The sequence below is a fragment of the Spea bombifrons genome, chromosome 11, assembly GCF_027358695.1.
Source record: "Spea bombifrons isolate aSpeBom1 chromosome 11, aSpeBom1.2.pri, whole genome shotgun sequence".
Classification (NCBI taxonomy): Eukaryota; Metazoa; Chordata; class Amphibia; order Anura; family Pelobatidae; genus Spea; species Spea bombifrons.
Genome location: NC_071097.1, coordinates 18,422,129 through 18,448,570, shown reverse-complemented (window position 1 = coordinate 18,448,570; position 26,442 = coordinate 18,422,129). Strand labels below are relative to the sequence as shown.

Below are 26,442 nucleotides of genomic sequence, written 5' to 3'. Positions count from 1 at the left end.
CAAAAGGATAATCAATGGTAAGACCCGACCTTGAATATGCAGTACAAGTTTAGGCACCTGTTCTGAAGAAGGACATTATCAAGCTTGAAATGACGCAAAGAAATGGGATATGATATTATTATACAAATACACACAAGACTATAGCAGCCACTCTCTGATGACCTGTTTATTTATAAGATTATAAGACACTAAGGATGTGGAATTATTTACCTACATATGTTGTGCTATCAAATTCCATAGATATCTTTAAGTATGAGCTTAGTGACTTTTTTGCAACCACAAAAAAATATGCAGGGATATAATTGTTCATAAAACCAGTCTTAGTTACAGCTTGTTGATCCAGTGAGATATCAGATTGCTGGTGGCATCAAGAAGGAAAGTCTTTAATTAGGGTTTTTGCCCTCTTCTTGAATAGCAGCAAGGTTGAACTTGATGGACTTGTGTCTTTTCTTCATTCTGAAATACTATGTCACTATGCAGTTAGTTTTAAAAAAAACCCATCCTTCTAGCCTCATTCTATGACATCATTCATCTCTTTACCTTTATAGTGCTGGTCACATTTCTATGAAATTATTTTTCTATAAGATGTTATAAATAAATCACAAATCCACAAAATCTCCATGGACAAACCTCGCTAAAAATGTCCTGTCCTCAATTGGAGCACTCATCACCGCATTTCAAACTGCCCATGGAAGCAATGTCTTCTTAACCCCTTAAGGACAATTGGCGGTCCCTAAACCCATTGAAAACAATGCATTTTGAGCCTGTACATGTACAGACTTTGTCATTAAGGGGTTAAGAACTGTTCACCTTGAGTATCATCAAACTGGTTTTCTTTGCCCAAGTAGCCACACGCAAGGCTGACCACACCATGGAATACGTCAAGCATTAGTAGTGTAAACCGTGCCATCATTTGACAAAAATGGAAATGCATTTTTGGTACAATTGGCAGAATCCATACCTCTCCTTCTATTTATACACACAAGGAAGAGTAAAGAAGGCATGCATTTACACAAAAACCACAGGAAGGAAAATGAAAAGGCATAGTATATGAAAACTGTGCCTGACATATGAGGACATAAAATTAATTGCAGGAGCCAAGAACAAATTTATTTAACATTAGTACAGGAAAGCAATAACAGGAAAACCACAGCTAAAATGTTTGTGGCCAGCCTGCCACCGGTGCTGTTGGATTCAGGGAATACGCAATGTTAGTTGCTTGTTTAAATATCGGAGAGAGGCTGAAGACGTTTTCAAGGTCAGCGTCAAGGTGATACAACATCTCACATTTTATCAAATTAAAATTAGTAACATTGTAAGAGTCAAAGTCCTGAAACGAGAGCCAGGGTAAACTAACAGCATTTAACAGCCCAGAGCTTTCTACAGATAATGCACATTTAATGTGTGGTCAGAGCGTCTACTGAAAAACAATACATTAACATTCATTTATTAAAAACCTCAATTACTCATGTGACCTTTTGACAATATATGTTTATATTATTGTCATAGTCTTCTTTGTTGCGGAAATGCAATAGCGTATTCAAATTCACATGTATTATTTGTAAGAAATTGATGTAACACCACCAACAACGAACCACGGTACATACTTAATTAGCCGCCAATGCTCAAAAAAGAATTGTAAATATGATACAATTGCAGAAAAATCTTTAGAGCAACGGCAGATTTAACCACTAAATGGACAAGCTAGAGTAGAGAGGGAGAAGAAGACGGGAGTGAAATGTAGGATTTAGCTTGAGAGCGAGGGTATACAGGGGAGAGCAGGACATTAATTGGTAAGAGTATTGATGGAATTTAAGTGAGTGAAGTAGAAGAAAGGAGTTAGAACATAGAACAATGGACAAAGAGAATGGTGAGAAATGGTTAATAAAGAGATTTGGAAAGGACATGGGGACAGAATGGTTAGATGGAAAAATATTTATGATATATATGAGAGAATCTAAAAGCATATGATCTTAGTTGCTTTATATGCTCAAAATCATGAGGACCACACCTTGCCCCAGAAGCCAATTTTCTCCCCATGATGTACATACTTTACATTCATGCAAACACTTTACATTAATATAAGGTGGAGGGTAAGACGAATAACCTCTTGACCTGGGGTTTTGTATGATCAAGAAATTTACATAATAATGGGGATGTTTCATTATCAGGTATTAGCTACATTTAGATTCTTGTCAATATTGTCAAGTAGATGTCACTTGAAACTGAATTTGTATGCCTTGACATTTGGCACGCATACACAACACTCAATATCATTATGTGATTTGCAAACAGCTGACATGTACGCATATATGTGTTCATTTTGCTAGTGTGCACAGATTTTACTTTGGCAAGACAGTTTTTCCTAAACATTCCAAGATGGCAGAAAATGTCAGTTTCCATTTTACAATAACCTTTTCAGAACAAAAATTGTGCTACTGCCTATGGAACACCTAAAGAAGTAAGTAGAGTTATCGTGCCTTTTGTGAGGTTTCTGCACTGTCAGCAAGATGTTTCAAAAATTCAAAAATACTATTGCAGTAATAAAATGTACTTCTTGCCCAGATTGTATTTACTGTCACATTAAATCCTTTGTGGCCCTAAGCAGGCAGCTGTGGACTCCCTGAAGGGACCCTGGGCCCTGTGCATCTTCCCGTTTGGTCCAACGATGACGAACGGTCTACCCTAATAACTTAATTACCAGCAACAGTACAATTACCTACTGTCTACCAGATATTCGTTCAGCTAATTTGCTTCCTTACTCAGAGTATTTAGTGGAACACCCAGCACACTTGCTTCAGATTGTCTGTATTATTAGATGTAATGTATGGAAGTTTTACTTTACTGAGAGGTAAAGAAGTGGTAGGGGTTAATACAGTAAGGGAATTTAAACATGTGTAGGATAGGCATTTGGCTAGATATTCAGTGGAGACCAAACGACTAATTAACATTTGATTCTTGACATCAGGAATTAAACAGGCAGACTAGATGGGTTAAAGGGTTTTTATCTGTAGTCAAATTCTACGTTTCTAAATCATAGCATAGATTTATAGATAGATATGAGTTACTACATAGAAAGTACATCTCATCCATATATTGCTTATGTAATAGTGAAAAAATCATTTTATATATTACATTTTTCTCCTTCTTTCATACATCCTATTATCATAAATCATATAAATTTGTTTTAATACTCTGTGTATATATTTAGTAATTTAACACATTATGCAATCACAGTTTAAATGGATAGCTCATTCATTGTCACTGGAAGTTGGCAGAGCAAAACACTGCCTGATAATTACTCAAAACTGTACAGATATTATGATGTAACTGAATACGATGAGGCGTATGCCATTCATTGCAATTACTATACGAACAGTGAAAGCCAACCAGTCTCCCACAATTGGCTGCTCTGTCCTGGAGACAATATAACATGTCTGAATGACACTATATAAAGACCTGTGCACTCCCAGCACCGTCACATCGCTCTGTGTTAAGTGGTAAAGTACTTCCTCCGGTGCTAGAATATTTTTACCAGCTGAATCTGATCTATTATCAGAGAAGAAGGACATGAATCCTGCCAAACTTAGAAGCCGAACGGAAAATCGCTTTAAGGCTGAAGAAGAACAAGAAATGGATAATTTAGGGAAAAAAGCATGGGATAATCCAGCCTTTGATGGTTCTCCATCCCCACAGATAAAAGCAATCTACAATCCCAAAACCATCGTGGAGAATCCCTATGACAGTATGGATCATTTGGGGGATCCGCCGCCCTATCAAGAGGAACAAAAAAATAAAAGGTCAAATTTATGTGTAGAGTTCTTCGTCAACATTGCCAGAGGCATAAGAGGTAAGAACAATATTGGACTTTCGTATATGATGTTTGTACCATAAATGTGAGCCAAGTGGAAACCGTGAGGTTGTTTGGAAAACTTTACATTTGAACATTTAGATTTTTTATTACATACAAACAACAAATGTTTGTTTTGACAAATCGGCAAGCAGCGTACTAATATATTCCAGTAAAGAGGTCTGATAATATTAAGATAATATCAAGAAATACACCTTAAAGTTTATAATATACATATATCTGTAATGCATAAAATTATATTTAGAATTTTAAATTTGCACAGAGGCTATATATATATATATATATATATATATATATATATATATATATATAGATAGATATAGATAGATAGATATATGCTGCGTAAATTATTGGCGGTATATAAATAAAAGATTATATATATAATGGTGTACTTGAAATGACACAAGTTATACAGTGCACAAGAATAGGCAAGTGTTTGGATTATGAATCCTAAATCCTTTAGTGCATTCATAGTGTCTATGGTGTATTAAAATGACTCTTAAACCTATTAACCAGTGTTTTTCACTATTTCACAATTTCATTTGGATATATTGATTCATTCTCAAAAGGCATAGCTTTGATTAAAACATAATAAATGACAACATGCGTAATAATATTATTTACATGATTCCATAAAAGTGATATCATACAACATAGCCTCTCAAACTTTTTCTGTTCATGAGCTATTTTAAAAAGGCATTGGACACCAAGGACAGTTTGAGTTGCGCTGCCAAGGAACACATCACTATTAATTGGAACCTGAATTCTAACTTGTGGTTAATCAATGTTGATAAGTTTGACCAATGTAATCACTTAAATGTACTTTATTCAGAGGTTGATCGTGCCTTTTTATAAAACTAGTTCTGCTCAGCGTATCACCCTGTGCTTTGTTAAATGGATTTTGAAGAGAGTTTGGGTTCCATACTGTTTGCCCTTTTGCTGGCATGCGGCTTCCCAGTTTTGATTATCATTTGGTTTCCTCTTTCTCCTCACCATAGTGCAGCAATAAAAAGTCCCGGTATCTTATCAATTAAATTAAAATAAGTCCAAAAGTGCCATCTTGTAACACCTCCCTTTATACACATCTCTAGACTGTAAGCTCGTTTGAGCAGGGCCCTCCTCACCTGTTGTCTCTGTAAGTCAAATTACTATGTTACATACTACTTGTTGTGTCCTGTCCACCCATTGTAAAGCGCTACGGAATTTGATGGCGCTATATCAAACAATAAATAATAATAATAATCTTCTACACAACTACTTTGGAGCACAGACATCTTTCTTTCTTCACACAGCGTTAGGGAAGCACAGGTAAACTCTGGCTTTAAGGAAGAAAAAACAATAGGAGAGTCAGCCAAGAATTCCATAGAAATTTTTTGTTGTGGAAACTCAGATCTAAAGTGGAGTTTGTTGCAAATATCTTGTTATTACACAGTGGACAGTGAGAAAACAAACACAGGCAGTGTTATTAATCATAAAGTCAGGCTGCTGTTCCATATACCAGCGTGTTTGGCCTTCTTAAGCAATTTCTGTATTAGCTGTGCAATTTGTAATAGTCAAAAGGAACACTATTACTTTCTATTTAAAGAAGGCATTTGGTATTTTTTTCTATTTAATGTTTTTCAAAACTAAGTAAACTTCAAACCAAAACACCACACAGTATGAACCATGTCTTTGGTAACACAGTCGTGCTAATACTTTTAATGTCAAGCTTTTTGTTGCTTTCCTTTTTTTATTAATGATAAAAAGTACATGTAAAATGATCATATGTAGCAATTTATCGGAATGAGGTTTTTTTTTTATCGAAATACTCAGAAGGGCATTGTCAGGGTTCCACCCTGCTAGCCTGGGCTATGTGATAATTATAACATTTTCATGTCTACCTGCAGCCACTAGTGGCGACCCTTCCCTTACTTGCCAAGCCACGAGTTTAGCCTTGCCCTCATATACCTGCTCTGCCCTTCAGTCTGGGCCTTTGCATTGTTTGGCTTTGGGGCCCTCTTGGAGCTTAACCCCTTAAGGACAATGGGCGGTCCCTAAACCCATTGAAAACAATGCATTTTGAGCCCGTACATGTACGGGCTTTGTCATTAAGGGGTTAAGTTTTGTGTACTTTGTTCTGATCTCCTTTGTATGACCTTGGCTACGTTCATGATCCAGCTTTGTGTACCAGACCCTGGCGTGTCCCAGACTCTTCTTCCTGTCCAGCCGTGTCCAAGCCATGTGCCCTGCCTGAGGGCTTCCAAGCCGTGTGTCCCGCCTGAGGGCTTTCAAGCCGTCTGCCCTGCCTGAGGGCTTCCAAGCCGTGTGTCCCGCCTGAGGGCTTTCAAGCCATGTGCCCTGTCTGAGGGCTTCCAAGCTGTCTGCCCTGCCAGTGGGCTTCCAGTCCTGTGCCCTGCCAGACCTTCTGTACCCCCTGTGCCTGTCTGTATCTACTTACCTACCTACCTACCTACCAGTCATGATGCATCAAGGGGTACAGACAGAGCCCCTAGTATCCCCTGCAACTGGGCTCCTACCCGACGTGCTTGGCCAGGTCCTGACAGGCATATGGCTTTAGCAGAGAATTCTAAAACTTTGGGGGGGAACAAAAAAATCTTTAAAATGAAAGAGTCATTTAGTGTTCTTCTAGTGGCTTCATGAGGGGCAAGGCTATCTATGGATGAAAGTGGGCTAGTCGCACCATGGACATAGTTAGCCATTGGGTGGACATGGCTAGGTATAATCAAGAGCAGAGAAAGCTCTAGATAGCATCTCCATCAGACTAATCCGTCCCACAATTTTGAAGCATACTAACTCAACTAACAATCAAGGGGGGTGGTCTATTGCTCCCCTGGCCGATTCATCAAAAAGGGCTGGCCTGAAATGGACCACTCTGAATTGTGTCAGCCTGGTTGCAGAGGCAGGTTAGTGAAGGTCACGGAGTGAGGAAGTCTGTGAGAGAGAGTGTTAGACTGTGGTGTAAGAGCAAGTGTGGGTTTAAGACTGAGTTTTTAGTGCGTAAGAATGTGTGTTAGTGTTTGTGTTAGTTATGGGGGACGAAGGTCTTCTTGGCTTTACTTGTCCCCTGGCAAAAAAAGTGACAGCCCTCCCCTGCTAACTTACTTTATCTTGTACTTATTTGCACTATAAAGTGTGTCCACGAGGAAGGTAAAGAGGAGACAACTGTAAAAATAGCTTCATAATCTTTGCATAGGTTCTTAAGTAAATAATAGTGGCAGAATAGAGAGTGATGTTTGTTTATACAGTAAAGCCACATGGTTTTGTCCCTGAAAAAGAAATAAAAGCTTTTGTGTCTGAAAGGAAATGATGCCTTCGTACATAAAGAGAATAAGAGCATTTGGATGCGATAGGGCAGCCACACCTATGCAGGCTCGTCAAGAGCTCATTGCATTATGCTGTGCAGTAGTCAACAGAGACGTGCCATACTAAATATCAGGATAGGATAACACCCAGCTGTATTGTTACCAGAATAATTCAAACCAGGGCAACAATACATTTACAGGACACCGGCAATAGTGTAAAAAACATCCACACCAGCCCAAAACAGAACAAAAAAAGAGTACAGTAAAGAAGCCAAACACCCATGAGATATTTCCTGATGTTTCTCAAAGGGCCAGTAGGAGAGATTAAGTGATACTGCCCTGGGTATGGCTAAAGGCAGGTACAAGCCTTCATTATAATTATATATAATTGTCCCTTGAAAATATAATGTTGAATGTGCCTTACATACAAATAATGAACAAACTTTTAACTAGTAACACACATTATTGTATTGTTCTGATTCATATTGAATTCATAGACTAATGATTTCAACTAAAGCTAATTGGAGTCAGGGGTTAGGAAACCAGGAGTCTGAACAACGAAATAGGTTTGGAGGTGTGTCTTAGAGCTTTTTTATTTCATTTTTTTATAGTTTTGAGCTATAAAAAAACCACTCGTTTTGAGTTTGCTATTCACAAGAAAATAGTTTATCTTTTTGAGTGGTCCAGAGCCCAGACCTTAATCCATTAGAGATGGCGTGGAATTACCTCAAGAGAGTCATTTACAACAGACATCCAAGAATATGGTTGAGCTTAAGCAGTTCTGTTGGTTTAAAATCCCTTCTGAACATTGTACAGGTTGGATCCTCAGCTACCAAAGGCACTTGTTTACTGCTGCCAAACGAGGTTCGACCAGTTATTAAATCCAAGGGTTCACTTAATTTTTCACCAGCAATGTGATTTTTTGATCGATGTGTTCAATAAAGACATGAAAGATTATTATTTGTTGTGTGTTATTAGTTAAAATAGATTGTGTTTGTTCATTATTGTAGAAGAAGATCAGACCATATTTTGTAACAAATGTATACATAAATGCTGGTGATTTCAAAGGGTTCAGTTTTTTCTTGTAATTGTATTATGATGAACTTAGAATACCTAAATTTAGATCTATGTTCCTTTTAATGATATCAGCCACAAATGTTCATGAGTTTAATGACCTTCAGGCTGATTTGGCAACAAAAACAATGATAATTTAAAAAATGAATTAATTAAGTAAATATTCCATGTTTGGATAGTGCTATAGCGGCATATAACCTATTTTATATATATAAAATTGTATCCAATTACAGTATCCACAGCTGACTGTTCAGGATCTACATGAGTCCAGATGTACAGAAAACCATCCAGGGAGGCATCATTATAGATCTTATAAAACAGAAAGTTGTCTAAATTTAGGTACCAAAATCCAAATATATATTCGCCACTGAAAGAAATTGATCAATACTACGAACTATCAGTGCATCTATATTATACCAAGAGTGTGGAATAACATAGACAGCTATTCTTTTTAAGCTTTAAGTTATTTAAACAAATCCTTGAGCAAGAGAAATAAAAGATATATTTATATATATCTATTTGGACAAAAGTAATGGGACAGCTAAGATACAATAACATGAGAAAAACATATAAAGAGAGAGAACATCAATAAAACATTTTTTAGTAGAATGTTTTACAAATAAAATTCTAATTCCCATGTCTTTCCTATTCTAGGCCTTTGGGGAACAACATTAACAGAGGATACAGCCGAAAACAGAGAGCTTTACGTCAAGACAACACTGCGAGAGCTTATGGTTTATATAGTCTTCTTAGTGGACATCTGTCTCTGTAAGTCTGCATGATGACTTTTGAATAATATTTTCAATACGGTGCAAGATGAATTTGGAGTAAAGCTATAATTGTTATGGCAGATTAAGTTGTGATGTCAGTTCCCAGGGTTAATTAGCAAACCACTGGTCATTATACTCCTCCGATGTGAGATTAAATATAAAACGTAATCAACAAATAATCTAATTTATTTTATACTTATTATCATTGCATATTACACTTTTTAAAAGATGCTCACAATTACCCTATATTTTCTGAAAAACTAACGTTAAAACAGTATTGTGAAAGTTTTAGGCATTAGGAATTTTTTAAATTCTTCTAGGTACGTTTGCACAAATTTAGGGATTTTGTGGGCATATCGATAGGTATTTGAATTATACTAGCAAGTGCTAATGATCATCAACTTAATATGTAGGTTAAAACACAATCCTGGAACAGAAACAGCTGTGTAGGAGGAATAAAACTGAGTGAGGGGCAACCAAACTCACTAACAAGGTCAAAAGTCATACACGATGGCTAGGCTGAGCACAGCAACAAGGTAGTCATACTGCATCAGCAAGGTCTCTCCCAGGCAGACGTTTTAATTCAGACAGAGTTTCCGGATGTCAAAGCTCTTTTGAAGAAGCAGAAAGAAACCAGCAATATTGAGGACAGTAGACGTAGTGGTCAGCCAAGGAAGCTTAGTGCAGCAGATGAAAGACACATCATGCTTACTTCTTCTCACAATCGGACGATGGCCAGCAGTGCCATCAGTTCAGCATTGGCAGAAAACAGTGGGACCCTGGTACACCATCCACTGTCCAGAGAAGTCTGCTCAGAATTGGTCTTTATGAAAGATTTGCAGCCAAAAAGTCATACCTCTGACATGGAAACAAGGCCAAACCACTCAATTATTCACGGAAACAGAAGAACCGGGATTAAGAAAAAGGGCTTTATAGTATGACCATGACTGCATTCTGTCCTGTCATGCAAAGTTCCTGAACACTCAAAAGAAAATTCTGTTTTGTATAACATTAAGTTTTCGTAAATGTTCCTAATAGTGTAATATCACAAAAGCACTTTTGAAAAGCTGACCATTTACAGAGGTAAAATACTTGCTGTACCAAAAAGACGGATTTTCTAGGGATAGAATTACATGGTTCCTTTATGAATTTACAATGCTGTGTATTGTACAAACATTTTAAAGCAAGCATTATTGAATAAATGTGCTTACATGTTTTTGCTCTATTGTACAGACCAAGCACCTGTTTAACTCCTCGTGAGCGGCTGACTTGACATTATGCAATATGTTTATCAGTTATATCAACTTTGCCACTAAACATTAAAAAGATGGCAGCTCCAACATTGAATCCACAGGTGCTGCTGGACAGGGGGTGGCTAATGGGGCTGAAACGCCGTTTTATTTTGAAAACCATGGGCCATTGAGCGTTTAGATGGCATTATAAATTTATTTTGACTGTTGGAGACAGATGGATATATTGTAAGACACAGATGATGAGAAGTTCACAAGAAGATGGTTTTAAGAATGTTAAGGTTTATACTGCTTGAATATCCAGTGAAATTACACATATGACAAGTATTATTTTCATAATAGAAGAATATGTTGACTGGTTTAGTGGTCATGACATTATCCAGCTTAAATACAAATTTGCTAGCATAATATAAACATTTTGATGTCCAACTTTTACTGCCTATTAAATTTGTCCTCTAAATTTGCCATTTTTAAAGATTAATTCTAGATTGGCTGGCCATTATTATTATTGCCTGAATATTATGCTAAAACACATATTACTGCACACCTTTGTCCTAAACAGAGAAAATGTTCCCGGTCTCAGTAATACTGGCTATTTTGTTTGTAATTCTAGCTCCCAAAGCGCTCAATTTATGTTTCTTAACAAGGCGCCTCTTTCCTTCTCCTAGACCCAGCTGTTAAGGGAACCACATGCATGATGATGACACCAGCAGCCTTACATGTTTTATCTGGCTGTCTGCATAAAATTTTGAAAGAAAAATAATCAAATCTGCAGATCAAAGGACCTTACACCCAACAAATCGCCTAGGTTGAGTGATTCCCAAATGCATTTGCCAATGTATTTAATTATTTTCACTGCTTGGAGTGGTCGTTCCTTTTCCAAACTCTATCCTATTTCTGATCTGCAATTATCTTCTTAAGGGCTAATTGGGGTGATATTCTTGCTGCCATCAGCAAGCTTGATAATCCCTGGCAAGGTAGCCCAAGCTTGCTCATGACTACAAGTGCACCACCCTATTGCCCCTAGAAAAGGTCACCCCTTCTGTTCATCCTTTCTGTATTATATTGGGCTACCCCCTGATATTCCTAACCTAACCTATTAAATGCCTCTTTTTGTTACCCCAAAATCCTCTCTACCTCTCTGACCGAGTAGATAAATATTTTAAACAGGGTACAGATTTAAATTCTCTGGAACCATTGAAATGCATGTACCTTATCCGGTACCAAAGTATTCAAGAATACTCCTAGTCTGTTCTGTACTTTTAAGTAATATTAAAATTATTAAAAAAAGGATGGTAAAGCATCAGCAAGGGCGGGAAGATGAGATGCTATGGGGTGGCTGTTCATCAGTAGTTGTGTGGCTATACAGGTTTTGCCCATATTTGATATTCTTTAGTTATTTAAGGTTAGGAGTTGTCAATCTTAGAGGTATTGTTTTGTTCTCCTTTTTCTTATTCACTCAGAGAACTGCTTGGTACTCTTCCCATAGTTCTTCTTTGAATTATAACTTTTACCTGACATTTGATCAGTGTGTGGATTAAGATGTTGTTAATTGAAAGCCATGTGATGCTGCTCTTAAGAACTTTTTTGACAATTAAGCTGTTGTGAATTCCAGGAACAAAAATGTTTAAAGTTCTGCCCGATGGATTACATTTTCTATTTATGAAACTGAATTTCATTATCATGAAGTCCTATTTTTTTTATCCTGAGAAGCTGAAACATTTTTTTGTGTGCATCCAGTAACATATGCTGCATAGGGAGTATAGGTTGTGCTAGACAGGTCACAGGGTTAAACTCTGAACCTTGCGGGTAAGGATGAATGAATTGGGAATTCAGGAGCGTTCCTCGTTTTGTAAAAGAAAAAGTGAAGGAATAAATGCTGCACTCAAGGTAGCGGTGATGCATTTTAACATATTGGATGGATATCTGTAGTAAATATCACATCATTATTACTATAATTACATCATAATTGTATAATCTTCCATAAATAATGTTTAATCGCATTTTAATGTGAGATTAGGCAGATATCTTTAATGGTCCCTTACGTGATTTTTGTGTGAAATAATGTGATTAATCTTAAGTACAATGCAGCTATAGCAAATGAGCTTATTAGAAATGCATAGTCACAATTTAGCAATGATGTATTTCAAGAGTAATAGTTATAGAACTTGTTGTTTACCCTGTTTTGTAACCTCGGAGATTTTAGTAAAATTACTTATATTGGAGATATATCCTGCATATTTGCCTAATGGTAGGCCTTTTTTATTTTAAGTCTCTAGTGGGGACCTATTTTTTCCATCTAAGAACTTCCTCATCCTCAATAACCTTAGTCTCCTTCCCCCTTTCTTCTTTCAATGTAAGAACACTTTCTTCATCCCTCTCTACCTCTCAGCTCCCATTTATCATTTTCACAGATAGGGGAACAAAACAAACCCAGCCAGTTTCCCTTGTCTTAAGCAGGGCCAGTCCTTGACCAAACATAATTCCGAGTAAGAATCCCGTTCTATTGCTTCATACACCATGTCTAAATTCCAGGTGCTATATAGCATTTTTTGTGGGTGGCTTTTGGTGCCACGATGGCCCAGGCATCCCAGGCAGCTACCTGACTCACCTGGCACTAAAATCAGCCCTGGCCTTAAGCAAAAACTTGACTGAATCATTTTGCTTGGTTTTCTTTCAGAAAATTCTCAAAACACATTCTGGTTGTTATATACACAAAACAAATGAAAAGAAAGCTTTACAATTATGATCTGTTGTGATTGACGGTTATAATCTTTGATATTGCCTTGTTTATTGTCCTACTTTTATTATTTATTGATGATGAATAAAAGAAAATGATCTGTTGATTATATATTGGCAGATCCAATGTATACTAAATACTAAAGCTGCTAATTCTGGTTTACAACATATTGTATTCCTAGTGACTTATGGAATGACAAGCTCCAATACCTACTACTACACTAACGTCATGTCCAAACTGTTCCTGGACACACCAGCAGACAACGGGGTTACGTTCAAAACTATCAGCAGCATGGCCGACTTTTGGTCGGTGAGTATAAATACAAAGCAATCAAAGACCTAGTCATCCAAAGTTATCCTGGAGCTAATACATGACTTTCAACACCATTCAACAATACTGATGTTCCGAACCAGTTAGAGGAAGGAAACCATCTAATGAATTAAAGTGCTTTCTGCAGCAGTTGCCGGCATGGCTGCTATGAATTTACTAACATTGTAGGATAGTGATGTTGTTGTCTGTAAAATAAGTTGACTTCTGATGGATTTGTAAAGGATCTTGCTCAGGATTTTCACTTATATTGAATTCACAATTATCCAGACTTTATCTAAAGTACACATTTCTTGCCACATCCAGACTCATGGCTAAGAAGCAGCTTTTAATCGTGTGTTTGTTCTGTACTCTGCATACGGCTTAGAAAGGGCTGGGGTTGATTACAATTTTTGGAGCCAGAAGCCTTGTTTAATTTTTTTGTTGTTGTATTTGACGTTATATACATAGACATCACATGTTGACAAATTGTCATCTCCCTAGCACTTGTCACAAAGCTTTACTCTGCCTCCAAGACAGCCTTTTAACAGCCTGTAGATGTATTTACTGCAGTCTCCTCTGCGACATTACACAAAATAGCTTCAAGACTGCAATGCAGCAGAAACACAATTAAAAAGGAAAAAAAGAATATCATGTATCCAGTTTTGTTGACACAATCATTTCTGGTAACTATATGATTTCGGAGAAATAGAGGGTATTTGAACTTGGAATACTAAGCTACATTTAAGCGATTCCTTGTTACAGCAGGAAAAGACTCAGGGGGGATAAACAGGACACGGTGGCATAATGCAGAAAAGATGCCCCCCAGCACACCAACCTTTGTGCACCAAAAGTCCTAGGGGCCCCTAAGACCCTGGGCCATATGGGCTGCAGTGATCTATGTGGCACACATGTCCAGCAGCTGATAAAGGGAAACTTCCACATGTTCCTAAAACATTCATGGGTACTTTCAATGTTTGGGGAAATAATCTGAAATATATATTCAATAGAAAAGTGAGGGTGTATTGGTCCCCAGTCCACACATATGCGACCATTGTACAGCGCTACAGAATATGATGGCGCTATATAAAACAATAAATAATAATGGCGGTGCTGCCGTAGGAGACCTGTTGCCTGGTGTGAACTCTTTTGACTGTCCTGTTCATACAGCATAGCATCCATAAGTTAGTTGTTTATACTGGAGACATTTGTTTTTCGTCTGATATTTGTGGCTTTTTTTAATATAAAGTCATGTAACTGTTTAAAAATAAATTCTGTAAACTCTCTGTTTTATCTACAAAAAGGACATGGCCGTCAGAAAAATAAAACAGTGACCTTGTCTGTAAAATGTCATAAAAATATGGATCTGAGTAATATACGTATTCTCAGTTAACATAGTACTTGCAAGCAATTTTATTACAAAGAACACGTAGAAAGTATAGTAACATAATAAAAGAGGAAAACGGCTGGACCATAAATACCATTTTACAAACATATATCAGGAAAATCCAACTATATAGACCAAAGCAATAATCATAAAAGACTAAACATTACACTAAAATAGTATTTGTCCTGACAAAGGTTACAGATCATTGATCTAGATTATAAAAATAGACCATTCTGTTTTGTAGCATTTTCAGTTTTGTACATAATAGAGATCGCGCTTTAAAGCGTATTATACTAATCCCATGCTTTCTAGTATTCACAGGGTCCGTTACTTGGGGGTCTTTATTGGACCAAGTGGTACAACAACGCATCTTTAGACAACAGCCCCAATTCTTTTATCTACTATGAGAATCTTTTGCTTGGGGTTCCACGTCTGCGTCAGCTAAAGGTAGAGAACAACTCGTGCGTTGTACATAAAGACTTCCAAGAAGATATTACCGGATGCTATGATGTATACTCCAAAGACAAAGAGGACAAAAGCCCGTTTGGACTTTTTAACGGGACTGCGTAAGTACTGTACTTTCTTCTTCCACTGGAATAGAAGAACCGCATAGTGTTTTTAGTGGCATGTTTCACTTATTTGCACTATTTAATATAAGCTTCATATGGACAGATGGTAGCTCTCCTGCTGTTAAATTATAGCCCTCACGAGTGTGTGGGGTTAGCTGAAAATACATCGTCAGTAATTATAATTGGGTATTTGTTCAATCAATAAAAGTTTGTGTGGGATTGCAGAAGATTTGGTAAATTAGTTTTCCTCTTGACATAATTCCTGCTTTCACCTTTTTTCTTCTTTACCAGTTGGAACTACTTCACGGAGGACGAACTCGGAGGATCATCTCACTGGGGAAAAATAGCGACTTATAGTGGAGGAGGATATTATATAGATCTGGAACGTACCAAAAATGACAGTTTAAGGGAGCTACAGATATTGAAAAGTAACCTCTGGTTGAATAGAGGAACACGTGCGGTCTTTGTTGACTTCTCAGTTTATAATGCCAACATCAACTTATTCTGTGTTTTAAGGTAAGTGGCTTACTTACTTTTTTTACACAAACGTATTAACCTTAATGCCGAATTGCAAGCTAAATTAAATACTCTAGTCCAATAAAGATTAACAAGGTGAATAGGCTAGCGGTGTGTCCTGTAAGACACTGTGCGAATAAGCCACCTATATATTATATAAGAAGAACCATTATTTATTAATGGCAACATTTAAACCCTCATGGATTCTACATCTAGGCATACGGTCTTCCTAATTAAGGTATTAGTACACTAAGGCCTTGCAACAAAAAAAAATTAAAAATAAATGGAACCTCAAATTAAGTTAGCAATTAGATAATAACAAATATCATGGAAGCAAGGACTTTCAAGGACCATCAGTTGTGACCTTTCACCTGCTCCCAAGCATCTCCCCATCAACACAACTGCTCACCAGAATTTCACAGTACCCACATACAGTACCGTTCAAAAGTTTGGGGTCACCTAGAAAATGGGCTCATTAAAATAACACCAAATGGATCAGAATTAAAATGCAGACATTGTTTACGTCGTAAATGATTATTGTAGCGGGAATCGGCTGACTTTTTATGGCATATCTTCATAGGTGTACAGAAGCTTTTTTATCAACAACCATGACGCCTGTGTTCTAATGGCACATTGTGTTCGCTAATCCAAGTTTAAGTTTAAGAGACTGATTATTGGAAAAACATTTTGCAATAGTGTTACACAGCTAGAAATATCCTGGTTTTCCAATAAAACAGCTAAGTGACTCTAAAGCGTTAAACGGTAGAGTATCTATAAGCAGATAGATATCAATGATAACAAATATACACAGTTTCATTTTAATGTAACCAAAATATATTTTGTGAACTTCTGCAATGCTTTTTTTTGACTTTAGTAAACTTATTATGTGTTTTTTTCAGGCTTGTAGTAGAATTCCCTGCAACTGGTGGAGCAATACCGTCCTGGCAGATTCGCACCGTTAAGCTTATTCGATATGTCTGCGGATGGGACTATTTCATCATCGCGTGTGAAATTATCTTCTGTGTGTTTATCTTTTACTATGTGGTGGAAGAGATGCTGGAATTAAGGATTCATAAATTCAGATATTTTACCAGTATTTGGAACATACTCGACGTCGTGGTTATACTGGTAAGGATACATTCCACGTGCCTCTAAATAATTGTACAGCATTCATATCTGGAAATGAAGGTTTTTATACATCTGTAAGTAATTGATACAATTATATTTAGCTTTCTCTTGTAGCCATTGCATTTCACATCTTTCGAACGTTAGAGGTGAACAGGCTGATGGGAACACTGTTACAACTGCCTACCATATACGCAGATTTTGAATTCTTGGCTTTTTGGCAGACGCAATACAACAACATGAATGCCGTGAATCTCTTCTTCGCATGGATTAAGGTAAGTGTTCAACATGTGCCAAGCTAAAATATAATGAATATTATTTGTAAGACTTTTGAGCGTGTTTATATGAATTTATTTTCAGTTTTACCCCAAATGGTTGCAAACAGGTGTCAAAAAAGGAGTCACAGTTAACATGATCATCAGACAGGGGTGGGCTGGCCCAGGTGGCAGGTCAGACTGGCCCTTTGTGAACAATTTTGGACAAGCACAGGGAGGCAGGAATGCAGCGGGGTCATGTAAAACAGCGTTATGTAATAGCGGGGCTGCACACACGGTGTGCCAGAGAGAAGGCTGCCAGTGAGGTAAGGGGGTTCTAAAAAGGAGCAAGTGAGTGAGAGAGAGGGGGAGTATGTATGTATGTATGTATGTATGTATGTATGTATGAATCTTAGAATGAGAATGTTTGTATAAGTGTGTGTGTAAAGAATAAATGTGCAAGCATAAATGCGTAATTGTGTGTTAGCATGCATGTGCTTGTGGTGTGAGTATGAGCAAGTTTATGTTAGAGTAAGCATGTGTATGTGTGTAAGCATGAGAGTGTTAGTTTGTTTAAGTGTGTGTACATATGTGTCCCCTCCCCTGTCATTAGACTATATCATATATCTAGTTCCTTACTATGAAACACGCAAATCATGTAGATTGTGGTATCTCATGGTTACGTTGTATTGTATTAAAGGGGTTCAATGACGTAAATTTTATGTAATGCTCTTTTTTTTTCTATCAAAGAGCATTTAATTATACACATATACACAATCAATACATGAAGAATGTTTTACTGTTATTTCTTCCAGATCTTCAAATACATTAGCTTCAATAAGACAATGACCCAGCTCTCTTCTACCCTTGCTCGTTGCGCAAAGGATATTTTGGGTTTTGCAATCATGTTCTTCATTGTATTTTTTGCCTATGCACAACTAGGATACCTTCTCTTTGGAACCCAAGTGGAAAACTTTAGCACCTTTGTAAAATGCATGTATGTATTTTTCTTTTTATTTGTAGAATGTATACCAAAGCATAGGGTCAAAGTTGGCATGGGGCATGACTTTCCTTGGGAAGCCCTTTAGCTCTGCGCCGTCTGCCTTAAATATTACAAGTAAAGGTTGGGTCTGAAACAACAGGGAACCCATAAGCTTGACAAATGATTGTCAGTTTAATTAGTCTTAAATATATACTTTGGTCCAAACTGGTTCACAACTCTCCTGCACATGTCAAACCCATATCTATGTTTCCTAGAGCTAAATAAAACCTCCCATGAAAGAGTCTTTCTTAAAAGGCTTTGGAGGGATATTTATACAGAGGTTTGAGTCACACTTTAAAAAAACTGACTATTAATATGAAGTGAGGAAAAGGTGAACAACATATGAAGATAGTAAATCTTGGTTTGGACAGATTCTTGTATACATTCAGGCTCACTCATACTCAAGAACATAATAAGATCAGGCTTGGGTAGATTCTGCCAGCAGAGAATACCAATTTAATAATAACATAAAAGCCAGACTCTTAGATTGTCAGACATGATAAAGAGATTGGGTACAGTTTGAGACATGATAAAGTTAGGCTCTTGTAACGTCTAAGACATTGTAAAGTTCAGGTCAATGCTGAGACCAGTAAGCCTTGGATAGGTTCTTATACACGATTAAGTTAGGCTGGGGGGTGCAGTTTGTTTAGCGTGGGTCTCAATGGCATATAAGATGGTAATCAGATGTAATTTCTACTAGAGGACCTATGTGCCATTGACATGCTGAGATTGTAGACTCATCTGAGCAGGGCCCTCCTTATCTCTTGCTTCAGTAAGTCAAATTGTTAAGTTATTCACTACTAGTTATGTTCTGTTTACCCATTGAACAGCACTGCAAAACATGATGGCATATATATAAACAATAAATAATAATAACTTACTTGTGATTACTGGTATACAAATTAAAACCCTATATCTGATGTTTAAGCTAAGATGTTTCTTTTGTTTTCTAGATTTACTCAGTTCCGAATTATCCTTGGGGATTTTGATTATGATGCCATTGACAATGCCAATAGGATATTAGGACCTATTTATTTTGTTACATATGTTTTCTTTGTCTTCTTTGTCTTATTGGTAAGTACTGTTAGCAATGTTAAATATTCACTTTCTATGCTGATCTTTGTTTGTGTCCCAAATGCCTAGAACCGTAATTGTGTTCTCGCGGAGAGGGTGTTGATGCCATGGTACGTTGTCACCATCTACAGGCCAAAAATGGCACTACATCAGTGTGGCTCCTTTTATTTGAGACTAGGGTGATAGCCAATCCCACACATCTCACATATTTTCTAAACAGGGCTACCTGTCTAGTGTTTTTTGTGTCTGTATGATGCCATGAAAGCCGGGTCTAAGCCTACGGTCTAATACAAGGTACACTGCAGGCTGGGTAGTGAACATGAGCGCTGAGTATACACAATTGAATTGAAGTGAATGGATTTTTTTAATATATGTCTGGAAACTCAAGAATATTTGTGGAGTTGCACAATAATATTACGTTTTTGTCTTTTTTATAATTAAGAATATGTTTTTGGCCATCATCAACGATACATATTCTGAAGTGAAAGAAGAGCTTTCAAACCAAAAGAATGAGTTGCAGTTTTCTGATATATTGAAACAGGTATGTGTTACACATTTAGTAAATATGTACCCTGAGGATATATCCAAAGCTGATTGAAATACTGTCCATCCTTTTTTCATCCAAATCTGCTAATTCTAAATGTATCAGTTCTGTCCATCACCTTTTCATCCAAATCTACTAATTTTTATTCTACCAGTTCTGAACCACTTTTTTGTTTATCCAATAATAGTCTGCAAAGCTCACGAAAACAGCGCCATCTTCTCCTTTTATTATTGTCAATTTTGTATATTGTCAATTTTAATGTTATTGTTCATTTTCACTGTCCATTATTGTAATTGCTCCATGAAATCCGCAGATGGTCTATAACTAAAATGTAAAGTAATAATCATTTACTAAACACAAGGTCTTACATTCGTAGGGCTACAGGAAGACATTAATGAAACTGAAACTGAAGAAAGAGCGCATATCGGATGTTCAGAAAGCTCTACAAAATGGCACAAAGGAACTTGAATTTGAAGAGTTTAAGAACAGTTTAAAAGAGTTAAGTATTGTGATTTGGTTGTCAACATTTCAGCCCAATTTACTCCAAAGTCACTGGTGTAACTACAGGGGCTGCAGGGTCCCATGCCTCTAGGGGGTGGTCAGTGCAAACCCCTTCTTCTTGTCTCCTCGTACCGGTTCAAAATAGTTTAGAAAGGGCCCTTCCTAATCCACCGATCCAGGTCAGAAGGGCCCTTTCCAAACTATTTTGAACAATTGCAATCACAACCCAGGTTTATCCCCCCAAAACAAGTTAATATATGGGTAGCACAATTAATGGAACCCTTTTAGTCACTTTAGTTACTTTGTGGACTCTCCTCTTTCTTCAGTTCACCCCACAGGTTGTCTATGGGTCTCAAGTCAGGGGACCAGGACAGCCATGGTAGACCTTGATTGTGTGGTCAGTAAACCATTTTTGTGTTCATTATGATGTTTTGGATCATTGTCCTGCTGGAAGATCCAACCACAGCCCATTTTAAGCTTTTTGGTAGAGGCAGCCAGGTGTTCATTTAATCTGTTTGTATGTGTTAGAATCCATGATGCCATGTATCCTAACAAAAAGTCCAGGTCCACTGGCAGAAAAAAAACAGTCCCAAGCATTAAAAAGCCACCATCATATTTAACTGTGGGCATGAGCTAGTTTTCCATATGGCTACCTCTCAGTGTGCACCAAACACACCTCTGGTTTCATCTGACCATAGAACCCAATCCCATTTGAAGGTCCAGTTCCATGCTGAAGGGGACATTTGGGGAAATGCTATGTTTCCAGCTTTGTGGGAACAAGTTGGAGAAGGCCCTTTTCTATTCCAGCATGACTCTGCCCCAGCATACAAAGTAAGGTCCATAAAGACATGGTTGAATAAGTTTTGTGTGGAAGAACTTCATTGGTCCACACCGTGCCCTGACCTCAGCCCCATCGAACACCTTTGGGGTAAACTGGAACAGAGATTGCGAGCCAGGCCTCCTCGTCCAACATCACAAATGCTCTACTGGATGAATGTGCAAAATTCCCCCAGAAACACTCCAAAATCCTGTGGAAAGCCTTCCCAAAAGAACGGAAGATGTTATAGCTGCAAAGGGGTTACCAACTACAGTGGATATAAAAAAATCTACACCCCCTGTTAAAATGCCAGGTTCTAGTGATGTTAAAGAATGAGACAAGGATAAATCATGTCAGAACTTTTTCCACCTTTAATGTACTTCAAAAGACCATAAATCACAACTGCGCTGGAGCGATGCTTCACAAAGCCAGTCCTAACCCAAAGTGTTTACTGGAGAAACAATAGCTTCAGAATTCAACCATCTTTCAATTAAATAATAAAATGTGATTGTGTGCTATGCATAACAAATTAAAAGGTAACTCATCACATTGAAACACAAGAATAACCACACACAGAACAGACCACACTTTTTGTAGATCTAGAAACACGAATCCATTGTTTGTGTGGTTTTTGTTTTTAGAATGGGCCATGAAGACCATGAAATCACTGCAGCCTTTTCCAGATTTGACCAGGATGGAAATCGGATTCTTGACGAAGAAGAACAAAATAGAATGAGAAATATTTTGGAGGAAAGACGGGTATGGTTATAATAGCGCTAACAGTTTTGCAGATTAGTTTTAACATAGTAGCTTATAAAAAGAGTACAAATATTAGGAGCCCACAGACAATCCACGTGCAAAACAACTATTCTTATTCAACGTTAACCTACTAGCATTTCACCACAATTGAGGAAGAAATATAAAGGATCTGCACCGGGAATCCATACAGTTTATAATATAATATATATATATATATATATATATATATATATATTATAAACTATATGGATTCCCAGTGCAGATATATTATATATTCCCGGTGCAGATATATTATATATATATTATATACACACAAGACATCCAAGCATTAACTTTTTCCTGTTGTAATCAAAACTTTATAGACGTATTTTTACATTTCAAAACAGCCTTAAAAAGTGAAGTTTATTTTCAATTGTATATTGTAATAAAATAACACATCTTCTTTATCGTGTTCTAAATGTACAGATGGCTCTGAATGCCGAAATTGAGAATCTGGGAAGGTCATTCGGGAACAAGAGTTTAGAAGATGGGGTGAATTTAGCCAAATTCAAGGATAAGGTCTCTGCTAAAGCCAGTTGGGTCTCACAAGAAGAATTTACAATGTATGTATCTTTAGAAATAAATATCTACAGTTCTGAGAAAATAGACTTTCGAACTAAAATAGTCAGACGCATATAGGTGTGATATGTGAACGAGCTAGTTGAGAAAATAACTATAACAATGAAACGTGAGGTTAACATTAGGGGGTACATAGTCTTCCGGATACCGACTGGAAAAACCAAGGAGCTGGTTCAGAAAGGAATAAATACTTTCCAGGCATTTTTTCTTAAGCAGTTAATAAGGAAGATGAGGCATGTTTTATTTATTTTTTCATAACGGACACTTGATTTTGGATGTCACAGTTGGGAAGTGACCGGGCTCCAGTGATCATTAATCAGTGTTGCTTAACATAGGACATACACTGCGTTGCACTACACAATAAACTAAGGTTTTCTGCTTTAGAATGGCATTTCTTTTTTTAAATGGTCTGGACAATTTAGATGGAGTACAGGAGAAATGGGATTACTGGAAGTAAAACATGTCAGTAAATTAAAACGAAAAAACAAAAAGGTAGCATCAAGAACCTCTATGGAGATTTAGAATGAAGAAGAGAGGAGTAACTGCAAGGTATCAAAGCACCCAGGAGGGGTTTTAATGTGACAATAATAATAAAAATGTAGTATGAGTTGAGCTTTTAAGATAATTTCCCAATATTCTCCAATTTAATATTCTCACATTTAATAATCGCAGTTAAATCAATGCTCATCCATGATTGTCTTTCAGATTTCTAAAGCGTCTTCAGCAACTGGAACTGTCCATTGGAGGAATCATGAGAAAAATTGAATCTGTGGAACTGAAGTTAGAGACCATGGAAACGAACAAAACAAAACAGACAAATCTTGTGGATAATAGACAGAACAATATTGTAAATGTAAGCAACAGAATGTTGTCTTTATACAAACACCTCAAGGACAAGCATTTAGTATGTGTACAATATATATATTATATATTACACACACAGCAAATAAAGTTGATGCACTCAGCAGGTCTTCTTTTTATAAAATGTATTGACTTGGTGAAGGTCCCATATACATACACACATGTATATATATATATATATATATACATATATATATATATATATATATATATATATATATATATATACATATATATATATACATACATACATACATATACATACACACACGCACTATATTATATATATATATACACACACACATACATATATACACACACATATACATATACATATACACACATACACACGCTATATTGACAAAAGTACTGACACCTGACCATTACACCAACAGATTGCATTCTAAATACATAGGCACTAATGTGTAGTTGGTCCCCCTATTTGCAATCTCCATTCCAGTCCATCCCAAAGGTGTTGGCCAGGTTGAGGTCAGGGCTTTGTGTGGCCCAGTCAAGTTTTCCACACCAAACTCGTCCTAACTCGTCATTGTGGACCTTGCTTTGTGTACTGGAGCAGTCATGTTGGAATAGAAAAATGTCTTTCCCAAACTGTCCCCACAAAGTTGGAAACAGTATCCAAAATGCTAAAGCATTAACATTTCCCTTCACTGGAAGTAAGGGGGCTAACCCAAACCCAATATTCCAATACCCAATAAGAGGTACGTCCCAATATTTTTGTCCATATAGTGCACAAAGCGAAGTACATAAAGACATGGTTGGATGGCGTCCATGAACTTGGGTGCTGCTTAGAGGCCAAATTAAACGAGACTATTGTAACTTCTCCATACAGACAAGAGTGATAACTTTTTTTTTGTCCCGAGTATGAAAGGGTATTATTCATGCAGGGAAGAATTACACTCAAACCAATTGGGAAGAATAAAGTTTTCTTTATATCGTTAACCTGTTGATCCCTGTATTTTGTTTTTCCAAAGGAAGAAATTCTGCATCGCAATCTGGTTCCAATCGTGAAACCAGAGAAAGAAGGCTGGGAGTCAGAGTACAAGCCAAGAAACGTTACAGACCCATCTTTTAGGAACAGCAATGCCCTCTACCCAAATACAACTAGTGCAGACAATTCATTACATTTCTCTCAGAACTAAAACGCTTACTGTCTTAACGTGTATAATTTACAACTCTCTCACCTTCAAAATGCTTAAAGAATGTCATTTTAAGTAAAGTCACAATGTAGTAGTTAAACTTAGGTACCAGCTAGTGAGATCCCCAGAAAAAAAAGGCATTCCAGCGTTTTTACAAAAAGTGATTTAAAAAAAAAAAAAAAGCCACTGAATTTTCTATCCAGGAAACCCACATTGTATTTATTGTTTAACCAGTATCTTCACACTTCTTATCGGCTGCGGAGGTGGGCAGGGTAGAATATAGTGTGAAATATAATATATAATAAAACAATGTTAAAATACAGCGCTAGCTTTACAGATGCTGTTTGGTACTAGTTGAAATTTTCCATTGTGGTAAAAAAGGTCCCTACAAGGCATTACTAAAGAGAAGGGAAGAAAATATGGAAAATATGGACATTATTTGCAGCTAAATCCACGCCTGTGACTTGTGCGATACCGCCAGCTGTGACCAACTTAAATACCCGTAGAGGTTCAATTTGTCTCAGTCAGCGTTTTAGAGAACCTTGTGATTTGTTCTGGATTTTAGATAAGATACAAAAGCAATATTAATATACATAGTGTATGTACATAGAATGTTTCTGAAACAAAAAATGAAATAAAAACTAAAATGAAGATTATATAATAGCGAATTACAATAAATCAAGTTGATGACATGATCACGGTTTGAGGCTTCCTGGATTTATTGGACTCCTGGGTTTCTTAGGGTTAAATCCCAAGTATCACTAGTACGACTCAAAGGGAAACGGTCTGAAACAAAAACATTTTGTAATGCCACTTACTGGGGCAGATCTTGCAGGGCAAACATTTCATAAACTGACTTGTGGCACCCTATGGCACCGCCATGTTTAAAGCCACTGAGCTCTTCAGCGCAACCCATTCTACTGCCAATGTTTGTCTATGGAGATGGCCGCCTGTGTGTCCACATATTTCTGTTCATAGTTTATTGCTGAAAATAATTTTCAGTCTCACTGCAACATAGATTTAGGGAATAAACCCCAATTTGCGGCTTCATTAAGCAGAGGAACATCAATAGATTCCATACTCAAACATTTGGTATTGTAGCAATTTACTTTCATACACCTTGTGCAGGCAAAGGATTGTGACTTCCAGTCTCCCGAACATCTCTACATCTTAGAAGCATATTTGGGGAACGATTAGTGTCAGGTAAACATAGTTACATAGTTAGTTACATAGTTATATAGGCTGAAAAAAGACATGCGTCCATCAAGTTCAGCCTTTCCTATATCTGTTAATTTGTTGCTGTTTGATCCAAAAGAAGGCAGAAAACCCCGGCTTTGCTCTTTCCAATTTTGCACTAACCAGGGAAAAAAATTCCTTCTTGACCCCAAAATGGCAGTCAGATTTCTCCTTGGATCAATAAGCTGTTTCCCCATAATTAAAGATTATATCCCTGAATATTATGTTTTTCCAGGTATTCATCCAGTTGCAGTTTAAACATCTGTACAGACTCTGATAAAACTACCTCTGCAGGCAGAGAATTCCACATCCTTATTGTCCTTACTGTAAAAAACCCTTTCCTCTGCTTTAGTCTAAATCTCCTTTCTTCCAGTCTAAATGCATGACCACGTATCCTATTCATAGTCCTGTTTATGAACAGATTTCCACACAATGGTTTGTATTGGCCCCGAATATATTTATATAACGTTATCATATCCCCTCTGAGGCGACGTTTTTCTAAACTAAACAGATTTAAATTAGTTAACCTTTCTTCATAACTATAGTGCTCCATTCCTTTTATTAATTTTGTAGCCCGCCTCTACACCCTTTCTAGTGCTATGATATCCTTCTTTAGAAAAGGTGCCCAAAATTGCACAGCATACTCAAGGTGCGGCCTTACCATTGATT

The 26,442-nt window shown here is 37.0% G+C and overlaps 1 protein-coding gene across 1 annotated transcript; it reads left to right on the top strand.

Annotated features, from left to right (window-relative positions):
* The first annotated feature begins 3,486 nt into the window (after positions 1-3,486).
* On the top strand, positions 3,487-24,673 carry PKD2L1 (polycystin 2 like 1, transient receptor potential cation channel). The gene is made up of 15 exons (XM_053451057.1): positions 3,487-3,850; positions 8,902-9,015; positions 13,189-13,316; positions 15,013-15,266; positions 15,561-15,785; positions 16,685-16,913; positions 17,015-17,185; positions 17,980-18,161; positions 19,160-19,280; positions 19,723-19,821; positions 20,201-20,322; positions 21,784-21,901; positions 22,367-22,503; positions 23,225-23,372; positions 24,373-24,673. Exons 1-15 carry the CDS (start codon positions 3,571-3,573, stop codon positions 24,538-24,540), a joined length of 2,496 nt encoding a protein of 831 aa, XP_053307032.1. The 5' UTR covers positions 3,487-3,570; the 3' UTR covers positions 24,541-24,673.
* Positions 24,674-26,442: the final 1,769 nt, after the last annotated feature.

Excerpts from the sequence above, each read along its gene's own strand:
- PKD2L1 (XM_053451057.1), top strand. The coding sequence starts at position 3,571 with ATGAATCCTGCCAAACTTAGAAGCCGAACGGAAAATCGCTTTAAGGCT. Across the intron at positions 16,914-17,014 it reads TCGACGTCGTGGTTATACTG|CTTTCTCTTGTAGCCATTGC; the intron begins GTAAGGATACAT and ends AATTATATTTAG. Across the intron at positions 19,281-19,722 it reads TTGTCTTCTTTGTCTTATTG|AATATGTTTTTGGCCATCAT; the intron begins GTAAGTACTGTT and ends TTTATAATTAAG.